We start from the raw sequence: 18,941 nt of genomic DNA on the forward strand, positions 1-18,941 counted from the left end.
ATACCCACAACATTCCTCTCAACTACTAGTTAAATAGTTGTAAAAAAAAAAAAAAGGGAAATAAGGTTAGTTTGAGATGGCCTATTCTTGATGAAGTCCTTCTGGCACTTTGTAATCAATGCTTTCCTTTCTAGATGTTTACCATTATAGAATTTTCCCAACAAATCAAAGTCAAGCTCACTTGCCCATAGCTTTCTCACTCTGTTTTCTTCCCCTTTTTTTTTAAATATTGGGAAAATATTTTCCATTCTTCAATCTTATGCTATTTTCCCCATTTTCCATAATCTTTCCATTATCATGGATAGGGCACAACAATTTACATCTGCATCTTTAGAACTAGGGAATGTAGTTCGTCTGGGTCCCTCTGTTAAAACAGTGCGAAGTTAGACAAAGAACTAGTTATAATTGGTTGTTGTATCAATAACTAGTTTGATATATCAACATAACAAAGATCAGTTTCATTTTAACTCTGAAGGAAAGAGTAGGCTGCATCACTTTCTTACAATTATTTTATTGAAACCTAAAGTTTGGTTTCCAAGGTGGAGACAAAATAGCTTCTCCCTTGAGAAGCAAAGAACCACAGTTCCTTAGCAAAAGCAGAAGCTCCAACCCTCCAGTAACTGACAATTATTCTCATCAGAGACCTGGAATCTCCCCACAGATGGAGAGGCCAAAACTGTACATGTTTGCAAAAATTCTTGCTTTAAAGCAGGTTTGTGGATTCAGAGCCAGGGCAGTGCCTTAAAGGAGAAAGAAACTCAGGTTAAGAGAAGAAACCACCTCACTACCAATTACCTTCAAATTAAACGACTTCCAGGTTAAATGTCATATATGTTACATGAAAAGCATTATTCCTCCATCATGTACTGGCAGAGTGAGTCTAGGAAAATCATTTCATCTCCAAGTGCTCGAGGCAGTTGTTTTGGGGCTATAAATTACAAGTGAGTTACTGATAGTGTGTTTTTATAACACAAATATCTTACAACAGTGGTCCTTAAAGATTTTGGTCTCAGGATCCCTTTACAATCTTAAAAATATTAAAGAATCCCCTCCAAGAGCTTGGTTATATCTATCGATATTTACTACATCAGACATCAAAATGTCTTCATATTATTGTGAAAATTGTTTCAACCTTGTGGACCTTCTGAAAGGTCGCTGGGACACCCAGTGTTCACCGGACCACACTTCAAGAACCACTACACTATACAGATAAAATTTTTGAGTCCAAACCAATGTGTTATATAGTTGGACATAGTACTGGATTCATGGCTATTTGTAAAGAATTATGGAATTAGAATTGGAAACTCCTGAACAATGGGAGCTATTGGCAAAATTTGAAGGAGGTAAAATGTTTCAGCATCCCATCCCTCCCATTTTCTGTTCCTTTTCATCATCCTCTTGAGTCTATCCCATTTATGTGCCTAATGATCATAGGATTTAGAGATCAGAGAGACTTTAGAAATTATCTTTTCATTGGATCATAAACCTGGAGTCTAACCTCTTGCCTTCTCTAGTTTCAACCTCTCATTTTACAGATAACGAAACTATTGGCCAGAAGAGGGAAAATGATTTTTTATGTTATAAGATGGAAAGTAGCAGAGCTAGGATTCTAATATAATAGGACCTCTGATCCCAAACCTATAGCTCTTTCTACTGGATTGAGATATTCTCACAATGACTTCTCCTTTTAGGAGTAATAACAATTGCTAACTTTTTTTTAGTGTTTTAAGGTATGCAAAGTACTCTACAAATATTATCTCATTTGATCCTGGCAACAACCTTAGGAGGTAAATACTATTATTATTCCCATTTTACAGATGAGACTGAGACAGACAATAGTTAAGTGACTTGCTCAGAGTTGCCCAGCTAGTTAGTGTCTGAAGCTGGATTTAAATTCAAGTGTTCCTGACTCCTGGCCCAATACTCTTTCTAACTGAGCAACTTTTTTTCACATATCAAATCTAAATTAACTTCTTTGCCACTTCTCATGGCTGCTACTTCTATCCTTTGGGGCCATGAAGAATAAGCCTAGTCTCTTCTGGACACTAGTCCCTGTAGTAAACTACAGCAGGGGTGAGTAGTAAATAGAGATGGGTCTCTCAGCTCTGTCCCTTGTTCCGAAAGGCATGATGTTTGCCTGGTTGGACAAGTGCCAGAGTCAAGAATCCTGGAACCCAGGGGCTGTTATGTGGCTGACAGGGTTTAAATAGCTACATGTTCTTTCTCTGAACAGCTAGGTGGTGCAGTGGATAGAGTGCTGGGCCTGGAATCAGGAAGACTAATCTTCCTGAGTTTAAATCCAGCCTTAGGGGCAGCTAGATGGCGCAGTGGATAGAGCACCGGCCCTGGATTCAGGAGTACCTGAGTTCAAATCCGGCCTCAGACACATAGCACTTACTAGCTGTGTGACCCTGGGCAAGTCACTAAAACCCTGTTAGCCTTGGTTTCCTCATCTATAAAATGGGCTGGAGAAGGAAACAGCAAAGCACTCCAGTATCTTTGCAAAGAAAACCCCAAATAGGATCACCAAGAGTCAGACATTACTGAAAAACAACTAAACAACATCAAAATGTTCTTTCTTTACCTATTTCCATGAAACAATTCAATCTACTTGGATGGTATATCAAATAGATCCTTTCCCTGAACCTCCCCAAACTCTAATCACCCCTCATGACACAAAAGAAATTGACTTACCTTCAATGCATTGCTGTGCAAAGTATGTAGGAACCCCTCTACACAGATCACTGATGGTCTTTCCATACCGAGCAACATTCTTAACCCGAGCAGGTAAAATGATGTAAGTGAGACCTTGGGAGGAGTCATAATTCCTAGGTAACTGAAAGTAAATAGAATTTAATATTTAGAGAAGAGACCTTACAGGTAGGTCACCTAGTACAACATCTTCATTTCACAGATGAATAAACTGAGTCCTGGCAAAGGGAAGGGGGCTAACCCAAGGTCACACAGCAATATGATTATAGAATCAAATATCTTGAGCTAGAAGGCACTTCAGAGGCTATCCATTCCATGTTCCTCATCTTTACATATGGGGAAAATGAGGCCAAGCGTGGTTACGTGACTTGCCCAAGGTCATACAGGTAGTAAGCATCTGAGGCAGGATTTGAACTCTGCTAGATTTGGAAAGTTGCATATGGAAACTGTCAATGGATGGACCAGCAGTGGGGAGAAAATGTTAGCCCACAGGATGAATTTGGGTTTCAACTTACCTTGATTCAGACTGTAGACCACAAACCAAGACACCAAACTTTCATTTATGATTAGAGTTGCAAAAATGTAATGTGATTTTTAAACAATGTTAGCATCAGCGTTCCAAAAGTAAGGTTGTTGATCCATGCCTATCTGTCTCCATGTCTGTCACTCCCTTTGCCTCTCTGTGTTTTTAGGTCTTTCTTGGGCTCCTATTTCTGTGCATAACACTTCACTGACCACATTATAGAAGTATATTTTATATTAATTACTATGTTTAATAAATAATTGTAGGCTCCCTTTTTAAAAAATTTTAATAATGACATTTTTAAACCAGTTTATGTCCATTTTATATCCTCTCCTACACTAGGGTCTAAATGTCATGACTGTTGATTTGAGTCCAAACCAGCCCACTTAGCTCACTCTATCTAGCTGGCTACAGACATCAGACCATTTATTGAGTTCACGTTCAATCCATCCATCCACCTCAGCTATCATGCCATCTGTTTGCCATACAAGTGCATGGACATTTCCCCACCCCTTTCCTCCCATAGCTCTGGCCACAACTATCAAATCAATAGAGACATTGCTTCTTGGAAAGAAAATAGTGAGTGAAAATAAGATGGAGGGAAATTCACAAATAGCAATTATAACTTCGAATGTGAATAGGATATTTATAGCAGCTCTCTTTGTGGTAGCAATGAACTGGAAATTTCAGAAATGCCCATCGATTGGGGAATGGCTGAACAAGTTATGGTGTATAATTGTGATGGAATACTACTGTGCTATAAGAAATGATGAGCTCATTGATCTTAAAAAGACATGGAAAGATTTGCACAAAATGATGAAGAGTAAAGTGAACAGAACCAAGGGAACATTGTATACCATAATAGCAATATTCTTTTAAGAATGACTTTGAGTGACTAAGTCATTTTGACTATTATAAATACACAAATTAAAAATAAAGGACATATGAAGAGAGATGCCACATGCACCCAGAGAAAGAACTGAATAATTTTACATATATATGTGTGTGATATATATATATATATATATATATACCTTTTTGTGTCTAATTGTGGTCATCTCTGGGGTGGGGGGAAGAAAAAAGGAAAAAGAAAATAAATTTACATAACTTGTTGTATATTTGGAAGAAGTAGCAAGTTGTACATAGTAGATTTGCAGTTTCATGTGTAATCATCTTTTTTATTGCACTGCATTATGGAAATGCTTGTTCTATTCTGTGAATTGAAAATAAAATAAATTTTAAGAAGAAAGTGTGTGTCAATTGATTGCCCTTAAATTTCAATGGTACCTCTGGAGGAGCGGTGGCCTGGGGAAAGAGTGTTGATCTGGGGAATGAGAGGGTTGATGAGTAGATAATTAGGTTGGGTTCCACAGGTTTACCTAAAAAGACCTGAAGAAGCAAATGGTACATACATATTCCAGAGCATTTGGTAGCTTTGTTCATATTCTTTTCACTTTACCAATCAAAAGTCAACTAATGCTGCAGATCAGACTCCATCAAAACGAGTATTTCTAAATTAATTGATAGTGTACAATGTTACCACAGCCAATATCCTTTGTCCTAAGTGGGTCACTGTACTTATTAATCCTTTGCTGGACAGCAAGATTCTATCATCATCATCAGTAACAATAAATACTAGTAATTCTCATGAATTCCAATCTCTGTGACACTCTAAGGTTTACAAGAGGCAGCTAGGTGGTGCAGTGGATAGAGTGCCTGCCTAAGAGTCAGGAGGACCTGAATTCAAATCTGGCCTCAGATGCTTACTAGCTGTATGACTCTGGGCGAATCACTTAACCCTGTTTGCCTCAGTCTCCTCATCTGTAAAATGAGCTGGAGAAGGAAATGGCAAACCACTCTAGTATCTTTGCCAAGAAAACCCCAAATGGGGTCACAGAGAGCCAGACATGACTGAAACAGCTCAACAACAACAAAGTTTACAAGGTATTTTCCCAATGGCAGTCTGCAGAGATAAGTAGTGCAAAGAGCATTACCTTCCTTTCACAGATAAGGAAAACTGAGGTTCAGAGAGTTCACAGTCACACAGATGGTAAAAGTGCCCAAGGTAGGATTCAAATCCAAGCCTCTTACTCTTTCTACTACTTCACCACCAAGTATGTGTAAGACACTGTACAGGGCGCTGGCAATACAAAAAAAAAAATGTGATGCCTTCTACACATAACAAACTGGTTGGAAAATTGTCCTGCAGCAGTCGTCGTTCTGCTATCAAGAAATCTCTGGTGGTCAGCACTGCCGCCTTACCTGTTTATCCAGGGCTTTTCGAAGTGCTTCCAGACTGGGGAAGATAACTTTGTCCATCCTGGTTAGCACGCAAGCCTTCTTACTATACAGTTTGGCAGCCAAATAACCCTTGAATGACCCAATAGAAATGTTTGTAATAAAAGCTATTACTTTTGCCTGAACTCAGTTCATTCTAGCAGGATGTAATATGAAAATAGGAATTATTCCTCAAGACCAGTGCAAATGGAAAGCCCAGGGGAGGCTAAGTCTTTGAAAAAAAATATGATAAACTTCCAGACCCTTTCTTTCTGGCCTGCTTAGTAAAGAAGGTCCAACTTATAAAGACTTCCTGATGATGATAACTGATATTTGTCTAGTCATTAGAAGTTTCCAAAGAGCTTTGCACACATTATTTCATTTGATCCTTACAACAGTCCTGTGGGATAGGTGCTACAATCCCTATTTAAAAGATGGAGAAATTAGGTTTACGTGACTTTCCTGTGGTCATATAAGTAGGCAGGATGCCATATAACAATAGTCAGGAATCTCCTGACTCCATGCCCAGAGCTCTCTCCATTATATCAGGATACTTTCATTAACCCTCTCTAAGGAATGATGAATTGCCCATCAGTGTTTACAAACTCGAGATTCGTGGCATTCAGATATGGAAGGGACCTTAGAGTTAGACCTTAGTCCAACTCTATCTCATTTTACAAATGAGAAAACTGGAGCTCCAAGGGGTTGAGTGATTTAGGACCAGTCGGATCACGGGCTTTAGAGTTGGAATGGACTTGAGGCACTGCCTGGAGGTACCATAGCTTACTCAAGACCATAGAGCAGTGAATGTCAGAGCCAGGATTGGGAACCAAGCTACTCACTACACAACCAGTACTTTTCCCACCGTACCAGGGAGTCACACAAGGGGAAATGGAGGAAGGAAGGAAATAAGCGTTTTTATCATGCCTACTGTGTTCCAGGCACTGTACTAAGAGCTTTACAAATATTATCGCATTTGATCCTCACAACAACCCCGCAAAGTAGGTGCTGTTCTGACCCCCAGAGGCCAGCCTTGCGTGAACCATGCCGCATCACTTCCCCAACCCCGGCCGCATTATTTCTTTCTTATGAAATATATAACTGAACAGCAGCCCAGACTAGGTTTGTTCCAACCTTGTGCTAATGAGGCTCGTGCCTTACATGGTTGTAATCCAATATGCCATCCCATTCACTCCAAGGATTAGTGTCATGGATGAGAATGATGCTGCCGTGGATATCGACATTGGTGTTTTGGTCCTCACGGGTTTCGGTTGGGAGTTGAGTCTGGCCCTAGTGAAGACAAAATCTTGAGCGCCATTCAAGAGACTGAACACAGACCTTCTCCACATCCTCAAGGGGGCACTCATTCCAAATTCTTTCTTTTTCTGCCAGGGGAGTGAGAATCTCCTTCTGAGACTGCACTTTTAAAATTCCCTTGGCTCTCAGAAATGCCACTGCTAAAACCTTTGGTAGCCACTCACCATCTCTCCTGGGGATGGAGTCAAGAACGTTACCACAAAGGCAGCAATCATTGTCTGTAATTGAAACAAACAAAAGTCAAAACAAATAAACAGAAGAACCAGAGCTTAGGGCCTTTCCCTCCCAAAAAAAGTCTGGAGCCTCTGCTCTCCAAATTGTTTTTAGTTAATGAAATTGAAAGATAGGAGAGATCTTAGAGATCAGTGAGTCCAATCCCTTCATTTTATAGACAAAACAACTGAGGCCCACAAGGAAAAGGTAATCTGCCCCAAATCGTGAGGCTCCTAATAGAGAAGGCAGCATTCAAACTCTCATCTTCCAACTCCACATTCAGAACTTTTCTTCCAACCTCATAATGCTTTAGCAGAGCAATCTGCTTAACAGAGTCCCTGGTACACCACTAGAAAGAAGAATCTGATTCATGTCCTTTATTCCTTAGTGTACATGGTCATTAGTCCACTGGGTAGTTCTCTCAAGAGTTTAGAGCTAGATGGTAACTTAGAGACAGTCCTGTCCAATTATCTCATTTTACAGAAAACTGAGCTAACAGAGATGTAGTAATCTGCCCAAGAACACACAGATAGTAGAACCAGGATTCACACCCAGGTCCTGTGACAGGACCCTTTACACTATGCTACATAGTGGGAAAGACTGATTTTTTAAAATTAAGTTGGAGTTTTTCCATCAATGAAAATTTGCTTTTTCTCTGTCACACCACCCCAAACCAAACAAGAAAGAAATACAAAACCCCTGTTATAAACACGCATAGCTAAGCAAAACAAATTCCCACGTTGACTATGTGCAAAAAACCTGTCTCGTACTGCCCTCTCCATCACCCCTCTGTGAGAAGGTGGGGGGCTTGCTGCATCTTCAGGGCTCTAGTATCATGTTTTGTCATAATTAGAGTCCCATAGTCATTTCAAATTGTTTGTCTTAACAATCTTGTTGTTATTCTATATGTAAAGGCTTTGCTTCTTGAGTAAAGAAACCTAATGCATTAGTTGGTCAGTAAGCATTTATTGTTGTTGTTCAGTCATGTCAGACTCTTTGTGATCCCATTTAGGGTTTTCCTGGCAAAGATACCAGAGTGATTTGCCATTTCCTTCCCCAGCTCATTTTACAGTTGGGGAAACTGAGGCAAATGCGGTTAAGTGATTTGCCCAGGGTCACACAGCTAGTAAGTGTCTGAGGCCAGATTTGAACTCAGCAAGATGACTCTTTCAGACTCCAGACCTGGCTCTCTATCCACTGTGGTGCTTAGCTACTCCTAACTATCAGCATTGATTTTCTATATTTCTCTGCCATCTATGAAATTCTCCATTGGAGACTGAGATTGGGGCTTGAACATTTTCTCTTGGCAACTTCTGTAGTTTGTTCCTTCTATGGTTTGCACCTGAGCATGCCTTTAAGCCTTTTATTAAGCACCTACTGTGTGCCAAGTACTGGGCTAAGGTTTGGAGATACAAAGAAAAGCAAGACAGTCTCTGCTGTAGCAGGGAAAACACTTTGTAACTCTAAAATGCTATAGGAATATGAGTGGCTATTGCTATTTTTATCCCATCCTCTTCTCCCAGAATGAAAACAATGAAATCTAAAATGAATCTTAATATCAGCCAGCTACTACATCAAATTTAGTTCAACAAAAACAGTTATTGAAGTCCTACTCGGTGCAGGGGGCTGGGAGGAGGAGGCAGCATGGTATAGTGATCAGAGAGCTGACCTCGGATTCAGGAAGCTTTGGGTTCCAGTCCTGCATCTGACATGACACATTTGGGCTGTGTGGCCCTGTGCAAGTCACAACCTCTCGGTGCCCCTGAGCAGCTATCTTAGACTTCTCTGCAGAGAAGGGTAGAAGAAAAGTCTCACTGGAAACTCTGAGCTAGATAAAATCATAAGTCTGCTAAAAAAAAAAGCGCTAGGGATGGTGTTACACACTGGGAAGAAAAAAAATGAAATTACACAATTTCTGCCCTTAAGGAGCTAATAATCAGGTAGAAGTTTAAAGTCTAGAAATATTAATGTTATATATTTAACAAAGTGGATCCTTTTTTACATTAACTGCAACATTATTAACATTATCATTTTGTGTATACATTTATTTATAAATGTATATATTTTTATTTCTGTATTTTAACTATATTATATACTTATAAATTTATTTAATATATTTATATAATTTTAAATAAATCTATATGTTGTTTCATATTAACTTTCTATTGGGCGCTCTAACAAGGAAAAAGAGGTCAGTGCCACTTATTTCATCCGTATTTAGAATTTAAGCCTGAGAAGCAGAGTCAGGAAGACCAATGAATGTTTAAGAACTGTCTCTTACACATTCTGGGTGTGTTGCTCTTGTTATTTAGTCATTTTTCAGTTATGTCTGACTCTTTGAGACCCCATGTGGGGTTTTCTTGGCAAAGATACTGGAATGGTTTGCATTTCCTTCTCCAGCCCATTTTATAGATGAGGAAACTGAGGAAATCGGGCTTAAATGACTTGCTTAGGGTCACACAGTTAGGAAGTGTCTGAGGCCAGATTTGAACTCAGATCTTCCTGACTCCAGCCCCTATACTCTATCCACTGTACCACCTAGCTGCCCAAAAACTGGATGTGTACCCTGGACAAGTCTTTTGACGTTCCAGTGCATCAAGGCAACCCCCTAAGACTAGAAGTGTCAGAATAGGAGTGTATTCAGTTTGGCAGAGGGTGTTTCCTCAAAGGGGAGTTCCTGAGTCTGGGTTAGAACATGCAACATTTCTCTGCACTGGAATTTTGTAACTGAGACAAATGTGTAAGTAGGAACCCTCAGCTTTGGAATCTCTCCCAGACTCTCAAAGATTCTAAAAGCTTCTGCCCATAGCTACTTTGCAAAATAACATTTATTGAGGAAAGTGATAAATGTTCACAGATAAATAGAGTCGAGTCAAAGGACTTTGCATATTGTAAGCATTTAATGATATTTGTGCTTCAATGTAGATTTCATTTTTATTTTATTTGAATAACCCAAAGAAAGAATGGTATAGTGACTATAAAGTCAGTCTTAGAGTCAGGAAAACCTGGTTCAGATCCTTCTTCTGATTTCTATTAGCTGCATGACCAGTAAGTCAATAAACATTTAAGTGCCTACTGTTTTCCAGGCACCCTGCTAAGCGCTGGAGAGACAAAGTGAAAAGACAGTCCCTGAGCTCAAGTAGCTTCCATGAGACAACATGCAAACAAATATGTACAAACTATAGACAGGAGAAGTTGGAAAGGAAAGTCATTCAGCCTCCCATTCAGGTGAGCTGCCAATCTGCCCTGGTGAAGCAAGTTTCCATACCAGACACTCCTTACCCTATGCTGGAGAAATCATAGCTCTAAAGAATTTATATGTATGTAAACATATATAATATATAATTTTACATACACATATTATACATTTATATATGCAAATATATATATAATAAATTTTTTTTAAGAAAGGAAACAAAGAAAATGTAGAGAACTACCTTGGAAATTGTAATAATGAGGGATAGCCATAGAAGCAGTAATGCTGAGGAAGTAGCACTAGCTCCATAGTCTGAGGATGTGGATGAGAATCTTGCCTTGGGCACTTGATACCAGCATGGCCTTGGGAAACAAATCACATAATCTCTGATCCTCAGTTTCCTCATCTGCGAAATGAGGGGGATAGATTCAGTGATCACTAAGGTCCTTCCAACCCTAAGATCCAATCATTGGAGAGTCCTATAGTTTACTAAGAGGCAGCTAGGTGGCACCGTAGCGCACAAAGCACAGGACCTGGAGTCAAGAACACCCATCTTTCTGAGTTCAGCTCTGGCCTCAGATACTTACAAGCTGTGTGACCCTGGGCAAGTCCCTTAAGCCTGATTGCCTCAGTTTCCTCATCTGTAAAATGAGCTGGAGAAGGAAATGGCAAACCACTCCAGTATCTTTGCCAAGAAAACCCCAAATGGGGCCACAAAGAGTCATACATGACTGAAACAACTGAAAAATAACGAATAGTTTTATTAAGTGTTTAACGTATATGATCTCATTCAGTCCTCATAAGAACCATGTAAGGCAGGCAGTTTAAGTATAATTATTTTGAAGTTAGAAAGTATACTTACATGGAACTTCATATTACCTGTCTTCTGGACCCAAGGAAATAGCAAAATAGCATTTTCTGTCCGACTTTTATAAGTATGCATTCAATATTCTGTTATCAGTTTTTACAGAGGACATTAGGTAGCTAGTCAATGGCTCAGAGACTGTTAAGCACCAATAGCCGGTAAAGGTAAATAATGCTATCAGTTTTCCCCAACTATTCTTTCCTATTTCCCCATTGCCTTCTGTACCCCATTGGTTCCAAAACAAATAACCAAATGAAATGGTCTTTGTGGTGTGGCACAACTGGATGAGTTTGCCACGCCAACTCAGCTTAGCTGGCTAATGTGCCCCTTGGTCGTGACACTCTGTCAAACGAGAGTCAGAAAATCGTAAGCCAAAAAACTTTTATTCAGAGCCAGACCTAGCACAATGTTTAGCACAGGGGATACAAAAAAGTCAAAAATAGTCCCTGCTCTCAAGGAGCTCACAGTCTAATGGGGAAGACAACATGCAAACAATTATCTACAAACAAGATACATACGAGATAAATTGGGGATAGGGCTCAAGGGAAGGCATGAAGATTAAGGAGGACCAGAACAGGCTATTTGCAGAAGATGGGACTTTAGCTGAGGCTTGAAGGAAGCCAGGGAGGCCACGGGGTGGAGATGAGGAGGAAAAGAATTCCAGAGATAGGGGACAGCCAGTGAAAATGTGTAAGAAACTAGGAGGCTGGTGTCACTGGGTCTTAGAAAAAGTAAAGAGGAGTGAGATAGAAGAAGACTGAAAAGGTAGGAGGTAACTAACCCATGGAGGGTTTTAAAAGCCAAACAGTGGATTTTGCATTTGATCCGGGAGGTAATAGGAAGCCACTGGAGTTTATTGAATGGGCGGGGGAAAGGTGACATGGGAGAACTTCACTTTAGGAAGATGGGTTTGACAGCTGAGTTAAGGAAGAATCCTAAATTATTAGAAGCGGTGGGAACATTAGAGATCATCTAGTGTGATGCCCTAATTAAATAGGCCAGAAAACAGAGACCCAGAGATGGAGTGTGTTATTGTCCAAGGCCACAGAGATAGTAAGTTTTGTTTCACAATGCTTTCCTTATCTGTGTCCAGATCATCAGCAAAGCTCTCTTAAAAAAAAAAAGTTATGGTTATTTTATATCAGGAATATTACTTAGTTCAGAATTTCATAGGATCATAGATGAGCTCAGAAGGGACCTCAGAGGCCATCTCAATTTCCCCACCTGAGGAAACTGAGACCCAGGGAAAGTAATTTTTTTCCCCAAGTTCACACAAGTACTAAGTATCAGAGGCAGGATTTGAACCCAGATTCTCTGATGCCAAAGTCAATCCTTTTTCCACCCTACCAGGCTGCTTCTCATCTACCTTGTTCTGTTTCCTATTTAATGTAAGAAAAAGTGATCTAACAACTAAAACTACCCCATTTCCATCCCCCAAGGAATGGGCTGCCTCCGTCAGTGGTGAATTTCCAAAAATTGGGGATGCATGTAGGAGTACAAGATTTCCCTGTTTCCTCAGCCTATAAAATTAGAGAGCTGGACCAGGTGATCTCCATTTCCTTTCAGCTCTGACATTCTGAAATTGTGTTACAACACAAAAAATCTGAGTCATCTTCTGGCCATTTATACCTTTGGGCCCTTGGCCCAGAGAACTCAGTCCTTTCAGCTCCAGAATGTCAATTGGGGGGCCTGGTAACTTGAATCAGTGACTGTCTCATGAGGTCCACTATATCTAGATGTCCCTAGTCATGCTTCACCTCACACCCTGGGCATCTTCTCTTAGTGAGAAGATTAGTTAGTCCAGGTTAATCCTCCTTCCCATTCTTACCCTTTTCCCATTGTCTCTGACTCCAATTCTAGAATCATAATCAAATCAACACTGCCCTGGCTATTGGAAAGACTGTCTCTTGGCTCCATTTCCCATTTCTATAGCTTTCCAAACCAAACTATCACCTTCCCTGCCACTATTCCCCAATATCTGTTGTCTCCTCCTATTAGAATGTCCTTCAAGGCAAGGAATTATCTCCCCTTTTGTATATGTATCCCCAGCACTTAGTAAGCTCTTTATAGAATTTTTATTCATTTATTCATTCAATCAATGGAGATTTCAATCAATAGAATTTGGATGGGGTTTTGTTTGGTCCAAACCTGTGATTTGATTGATATAGAAGGTCCTGGTGAGGGGCCTTTTTTTTTTTTTATCAGTGCAGTCCATTGGCAAGTATTCCACAATTTACAATTTTAGATAGCTGCCTGGGGCTCTGAGGAGTTAAGTGACTTGCTCGAGGTCACTCTACCAGTAAATGTCAGCGGCTGGATTTGAACCCACAATTTCCGGAATCAGAGCACAGCTCACTAGTCACCATACCATGCTGCATCTCAAGACCAAGTTCCCAAGTATTTAGAAAGTCAGGTGAGGATAATTGACATGAGCAAGGGTGTGGGTGGGGAATGAATGATAAGCACATTTCCACACAAACACCTTAAGCTGTGAATGGTCTTAGGGCATCAATTTCAATTTCCCCACAGAAAAACATTGAGAGATTTATTTTCTGTTTTCATGTTTTCCCCCAGCAACATAAAATAAAAAAAAAGTAAAAACCCCAATTCTCTCTAAAATCTGAAGTTCATTTGCAACAACTATGGATAATATTTTGGTACTTTAGGTCAATGGATTGTAAAAAGATATTTATGCTTTTGTCAACTGAGACAGTGGAGAGCAGAAAATTATAGAAAGTCACCTGAAGGTTATCTGGCAAGAGCAAAGAACGGTGACCAAACCCGGATCTCTTAGTCCTGCTTATTGATCGATAAAAGTTTCGTGGATTTCCTTTTAATATTGTTAATTGCCTGCTATAAACTGATAGTGGCTCTGAATATTTTCCTCATCAATCTACATTTAGTAAGTGTTCCTGGAGAGGATGGGGAGGATGATGAGGGGATCCTGCCCTTGCCCCAAATCCAAATTCCCTTATAAAAGACGCCCTTCACAAATACACAATCTATTGATTGTTAACAGGACAGAGGGGTATGACCTTTAATTATCACAGTGTGGTACTAATTATGGACTGTGGAGTTTGACCAAAACTGTACTGCCTCTCAATGATAACCCAGAAAGACCTAAATTCAAATCCAGCCTCAGAGATCTATGAGTTGTGTGACCTTGGGCAAGTCACTTAACCTCCATTTGCCTGAATTTCCTCAACTGGAAAATGGGAATAATAAAAAAAAAATCTACTTCCCAGGGTTATTGTGAGGATCAAACAAGATATTGCAAAGTACCTAATATACTTCCTGGCACCTAGTAGGTGATATAGATATGTGTATATATATATATACATATATATATATATATATATAAATATATATATATATATAATATATATATATATACATATATATATAAATATATATGTAAATATATATAAATATATATAAATATATATAAATATATATATAAATATATATATATACACACACATACATACATATATATACACACACATATGTGTATGTATATGTATATATGTGCATACACATGCATGCATGTGTGTGTATATATATATATATATATATACACACATATATGTATACCTATATGATTGATATGCTTGTTTCCTTCCTTCCTTTAACTGAGTGTGTATACGGGTTTTTTGGCTCTACTTTCTGAATTCTGTATCATTTTATGCAAATCTTCCCACCTTTCTCTGATTTCTTCATTTCTTAAGACAGAATAATGTTTCATTGTGTTCATGTACTATAATTTGTTCTACCATTCCCCAATCATTAGGCATACATGCAGCTTTTAGTTATTAAAAATAATGCTGTTAGATATGTTTCTGTATATCTGGTGGGCTTTTTCTTGCTATAAATTAAGGCATTTGAATATAGTCTTAGTAGTGAAATCACTTGGCCAGCAGGTTTGAAAAGCTTAGTAACTTTTACTGCATAATTCCAAATTGTTTTCCGAAATGAGGGAACCAATTTACAGGCCACTACTAGGGAGCTAGCATGCTTGTCTCCCTACATCTTTTCTAATGATGATTTTCCCTGCCTTACAAGTGTTTTTGTTAGCTCTCTGGGATGAGATGATAGTTCAAACTAGTTTTACTCTTTCTCTGATTATTAATGATTTTGAATATGTCATTTCATTATCAAGAGTTTCTATTTCTTCTTTGAAAACTATTCATTCATATCCATTGACCATTTATGTATTAGGGGAATGGCTCTTAATTTTATGTACTTGTATCAATTCGATACAGATTTAGATGATACTTTCAGCTGAGATACTTAATGCAAAGTCTTTTCCTAATATATATTTTTCCCCTGACTCTAGCTTCATTTACTTATGCAAAAAAATGATCTTTTTAAATTTTGTAACATTAAGATTATCTTTTTGGATTTTTATTACCTGTTCTGTCCTATAACTGCTTATGAGTTTTTCCCCTATCAATGATTATAAAAGATATACTTTTCTATTTCTTCTCTAATTCGTGTTTTTTGTTTAGATTATTTTTATCCATTCATAATTTATTGTAGTATGAGATTTAAGATGCTGATCTAAACCTACTTTTCACTAGGCTGATTTCCAGTTTTTCTGGTGGAGCATGTTCGTTCTGGGCAGCTAGGTGGCACAGTAATGCTGGGCCTAGAATCAGGAAGACTCCTTCTGAGTTCAAATCTGACCTCAGACACTTACTAGCTGTGTGACCCTGGGCAAGTCACTTAACCCTGTTTGCTTCAGTTTCCTCATCTGTAAAATGAGCTGGAGAAGGAAATGGCAAACCACTCCAGTATCTTTGCCAAGGAAAACCCCAAATGGGGTCATGAAAAGTCAGACACAACTGAAAATGACTGAAAACCAACAACAAATGTTTGCTTTAGCCCTCTCTCCCAGAGTCAAGTTCTGGTAGGTAGCCCTGAGAAGCTAGGGTTAGCTAGGATGTCTTTCTCTATGACCATCAGCTCAAATCTTTCCCAGTTGTACCCCTTCAATTATTGCTAGCTAGTGACTAGCTAGCTCCCAGTTCCTTTTAACTACTTAATGTCAAGTAGCTTTTACAAAAGGAGGGGAATAAGCAATTATTAAGGGCCTGCTACGTGCCAAGCACTGTCCTGAGCACTTTTATAAATATTTCTTCATTTGATCTTCTCAACAACCCTGCAAGGTAGGTGCTATTACTCCTGTTTTGCAGTTACAGGAACTGAGGCAGACAGAGGTTAAATGACTTTCCCAGGGTCACATAGCTCCTAAATGTCTAAAGCTGGATTTGAACTCAGGTCTTCCTGACTCCAGGCCCAGCACTCTGTCCACTGCCTCACAGCCTAGCTGCTAGCTAGGAATGTTTACTTTGAAGAAATAGCAAAAACAAAGTATGGATTTTTTCCCCCATCCCTCATGGGCACAGTCTCCCATACATTGCCTTGGTCTCTGGAGTAGTGGACTCAAAACAGCTGTTTTCACATAGCATTGGCTCCACCAAGTTCATGTCCAAAGGCAGTATCTCTACCACCTAAGTCCTAAATGTCGCTCTTTGCTCCTCAGGGCATCAATGCTAGTCGAGCTTCACAACTAGACCTGGAATTCTGGGATACCTAAGCATCCTGCAGACTGTGGAATGACTAGCTGCCATGGCATTCCACAGACCTTTTGAACTCACAAGATGGCAGAGGCACCCCTCCTTTCACCTGGAATGAAAAGAACAAGAGCAGAAAGCCAACAACTGGGGGTCAGGTCCATGACTTCAAAGGGAAGAAGGCCCCAAGACTTTGTCCATTACAACATGATTTCTCATTGGATGCCATTAGCAAACAGGTCACCGGAGCTCCCTCAGAAGAGTACAAGGTTACAAGGAGATTGATGATGCTGACTCACCATTCTGAATGCCTCCAAGGCCAATCAAAGAGCCTCCTCTTTACCATGTAGTTGGTAAACCAGAACCAGAACTTCCACTTGCAAGTGTTTTCCTCACTCTGAAACAAATTAAGCCGCTACTTGATTTCTGACATTCCTGCCTCTGGCCTCCCCTGTTTTGTCTCTACTGTCCCCAGGTTAGAGAACGGTCCGATCTGGACTACATTCAAAATTCTGTTTATAGTTCCTTTCACGAGAGTTCATTTTCCTGGGTTTATCACACACCGGATGGCTGTATGAATTTGCTTGTTTTACTTATCTAGTCTATTCCACTTATCTACTTTTCTATTTTTTTTTATCTAGCACAAGTTATTTTTGACAGCTGCTGCTCTAAGTACAGTTATAACACAAAGCACCCCTCTGTTCCACTTTTTCTCATTATACCCCTGGATTTTCTTAAACTTTTACTCTTCCAAATGAATATTTGTATTATTTTCATTCCAAAAGTGTAACTTTGGTAATTTGATTGGTATAACACTAAATCTGTTAAGTAATTTAGAGCCAATTATCATTTCCACTACAGCACCCATGAGTGCTAAATAAATGCTCAATTATTCAGATAATTATTTCTGTAAATTTACATTATAATTTTATATTATAAATACACATTATAATTGTATTTGTTTAAATACTCTTGTCTTGTTAGGTTAATCATCAGATATTTAATACAGTTTATTCAACCAGGTAAAGTGTGTCTTCCTTCAGCCTACTTTGTTACTCAAAATCTTTCATTATCTGACCCCCTACTAAGTTTCTAGTCTTTATACCCGATTCTCCCTCAACCCCATCTAACATGCTCTGTAGTCCAGTGACACCAGTCTCCTTGACAACAAGACAAAGATCCCCCTGGAGTTATGTAACATAATCAACTCGTGGGGAAACGGGCTCTGGTCATCAGCTTTGGTAGCTGATTCTGAAAACCATTTACTTTTCCTGTGATTCGGGTTTTGGTATTATGTTCAATATTCCTTGCAAAAGACTAAAATCCTCATGGCAGTAGGGCGGAGGTGGGATGGGAATACACAGGAATAAGTAGAAATATTACGAGCAGCCAAGAAATACTAAAACTTTACTAGCCCCTTTGGTGCCTCTATAACTAATTTCCAAATCACAAAACAAAATCTTGAGTTAATTCAAGTTACACACAAGACCATTAGATAGGCAGGCTCTAATCCTTGAACAAGACAGTCTTCCCACTCTAGGCATTTTCACTTGTCTGTTATGTTTGGAATTCTCTTCCTCCCCATCTCCACCCTGTGGCCTCCCTGGCTTCCTTCAAGCCTCAACTAAAGTCTCACCTTCTGCAGGAAGCCCTTTCTGGTCCTCCTTAATCTTTGGGCCTGAGTTTATGTCCTGTGTTTATTTGTGACTGATCACCATTCGTTCTTAGCTATTTTTTCTGTTTCTCCTTACTTTCCCCCCCATCACCACCTGCAGTCTACAATCTTCTGTTTTCCTCTCCTCCACCCAATGTCTTCCTCCAGTCTTTGGTTTCTGATTTCCCTGTCTTTTATAGCACCAGGCGGCTTTCCTGTATTGCGGTGGCTGGGGAATGGGAGGGCCCAACATGGTTAACTTAGTTGTCTTACTTCCTCCTTTGTTCTGGACCCCAGAGAATGGCTTGATTATGACTTTTTTGCTTTTGATAAACCTGTCCTTCTTGGCCCTTTATTAAATCTGTCAGTTGTCTTTATTAATTTTCTATTGATTTTTCTAGGGAGAAGTAAACTCCATGAGTTGAACCTTAGGCCACCCACCTTTTTGGCATGGCCACTGTTTGCCTGGCTGCCGTGCCTGTTATTTCAAGCCTCAATCCCTGATCCCCTTCCTACTCCACCCCTATACCGGCCCCCACATCGGGCACTTTCTTCTCTCATGGACGCTATTCTAGACTCAGAATTAAGCTAATCATATATTTACCTCT

At 39.4% G+C, this 18,941-nt stretch overlaps 1 protein-coding gene across 1 annotated transcript; it reads right to left on the minus strand.

Annotated features, from left to right (window-relative positions):
- Positions 1–636: 636 nt before the first annotated feature.
- On the minus strand, positions 637–18,586 carry LOC110207562 (gastrokine-3-like). The gene is made up of 6 exons (XM_078149140.1): positions 18,431–18,586; positions 6,994–7,047; positions 6,674–6,802; positions 5,498–5,605; positions 2,695–2,836; positions 637–740 (listed from the first exon to the last, which is right to left on the minus strand). Exons 1-6 carry the CDS (start codon positions 18,584–18,586, stop codon positions 637–639), a joined length of 693 nt encoding a protein of 230 aa, XP_078005266.1.
- Between the last annotated feature and the right edge of the window lie 355 nt (positions 18,587–18,941).

This window comes from Phascolarctos cinereus, unplaced genomic scaffold (genome assembly GCF_003287225.1).
Source record: "Phascolarctos cinereus isolate Bilbo 61053 unplaced genomic scaffold, phaCin_HiC Scaffold_2;HRSCAF=192, whole genome shotgun sequence".
NCBI lineage: Eukaryota > Metazoa > Chordata > Mammalia > Diprotodontia > Phascolarctidae > Phascolarctos > Phascolarctos cinereus.

Excerpts from the sequence above, each read along its gene's own strand:
- LOC110207562 (XM_078149140.1), bottom strand. The coding sequence starts at position 18,586 with ATGTTGGGCCCTCCCATTCCCCAGCCACCGCAATACAGGAAAGCCGCC. Across the intron at positions 5,606-6,673 it reads GCATATTGGATTACAACCAT|GGTTATTTGGCTGCCAAACT; the intron begins GTAAGGCACGAG and ends GGGTCATTCAAG. Across the intron at positions 2,837-5,497 it reads GAAAAGCCCTGGATAAACAG|TTACCTAGGAATTATGACTC; the intron begins GTAAGGCGGCAG and ends ATTTACTTTCAG.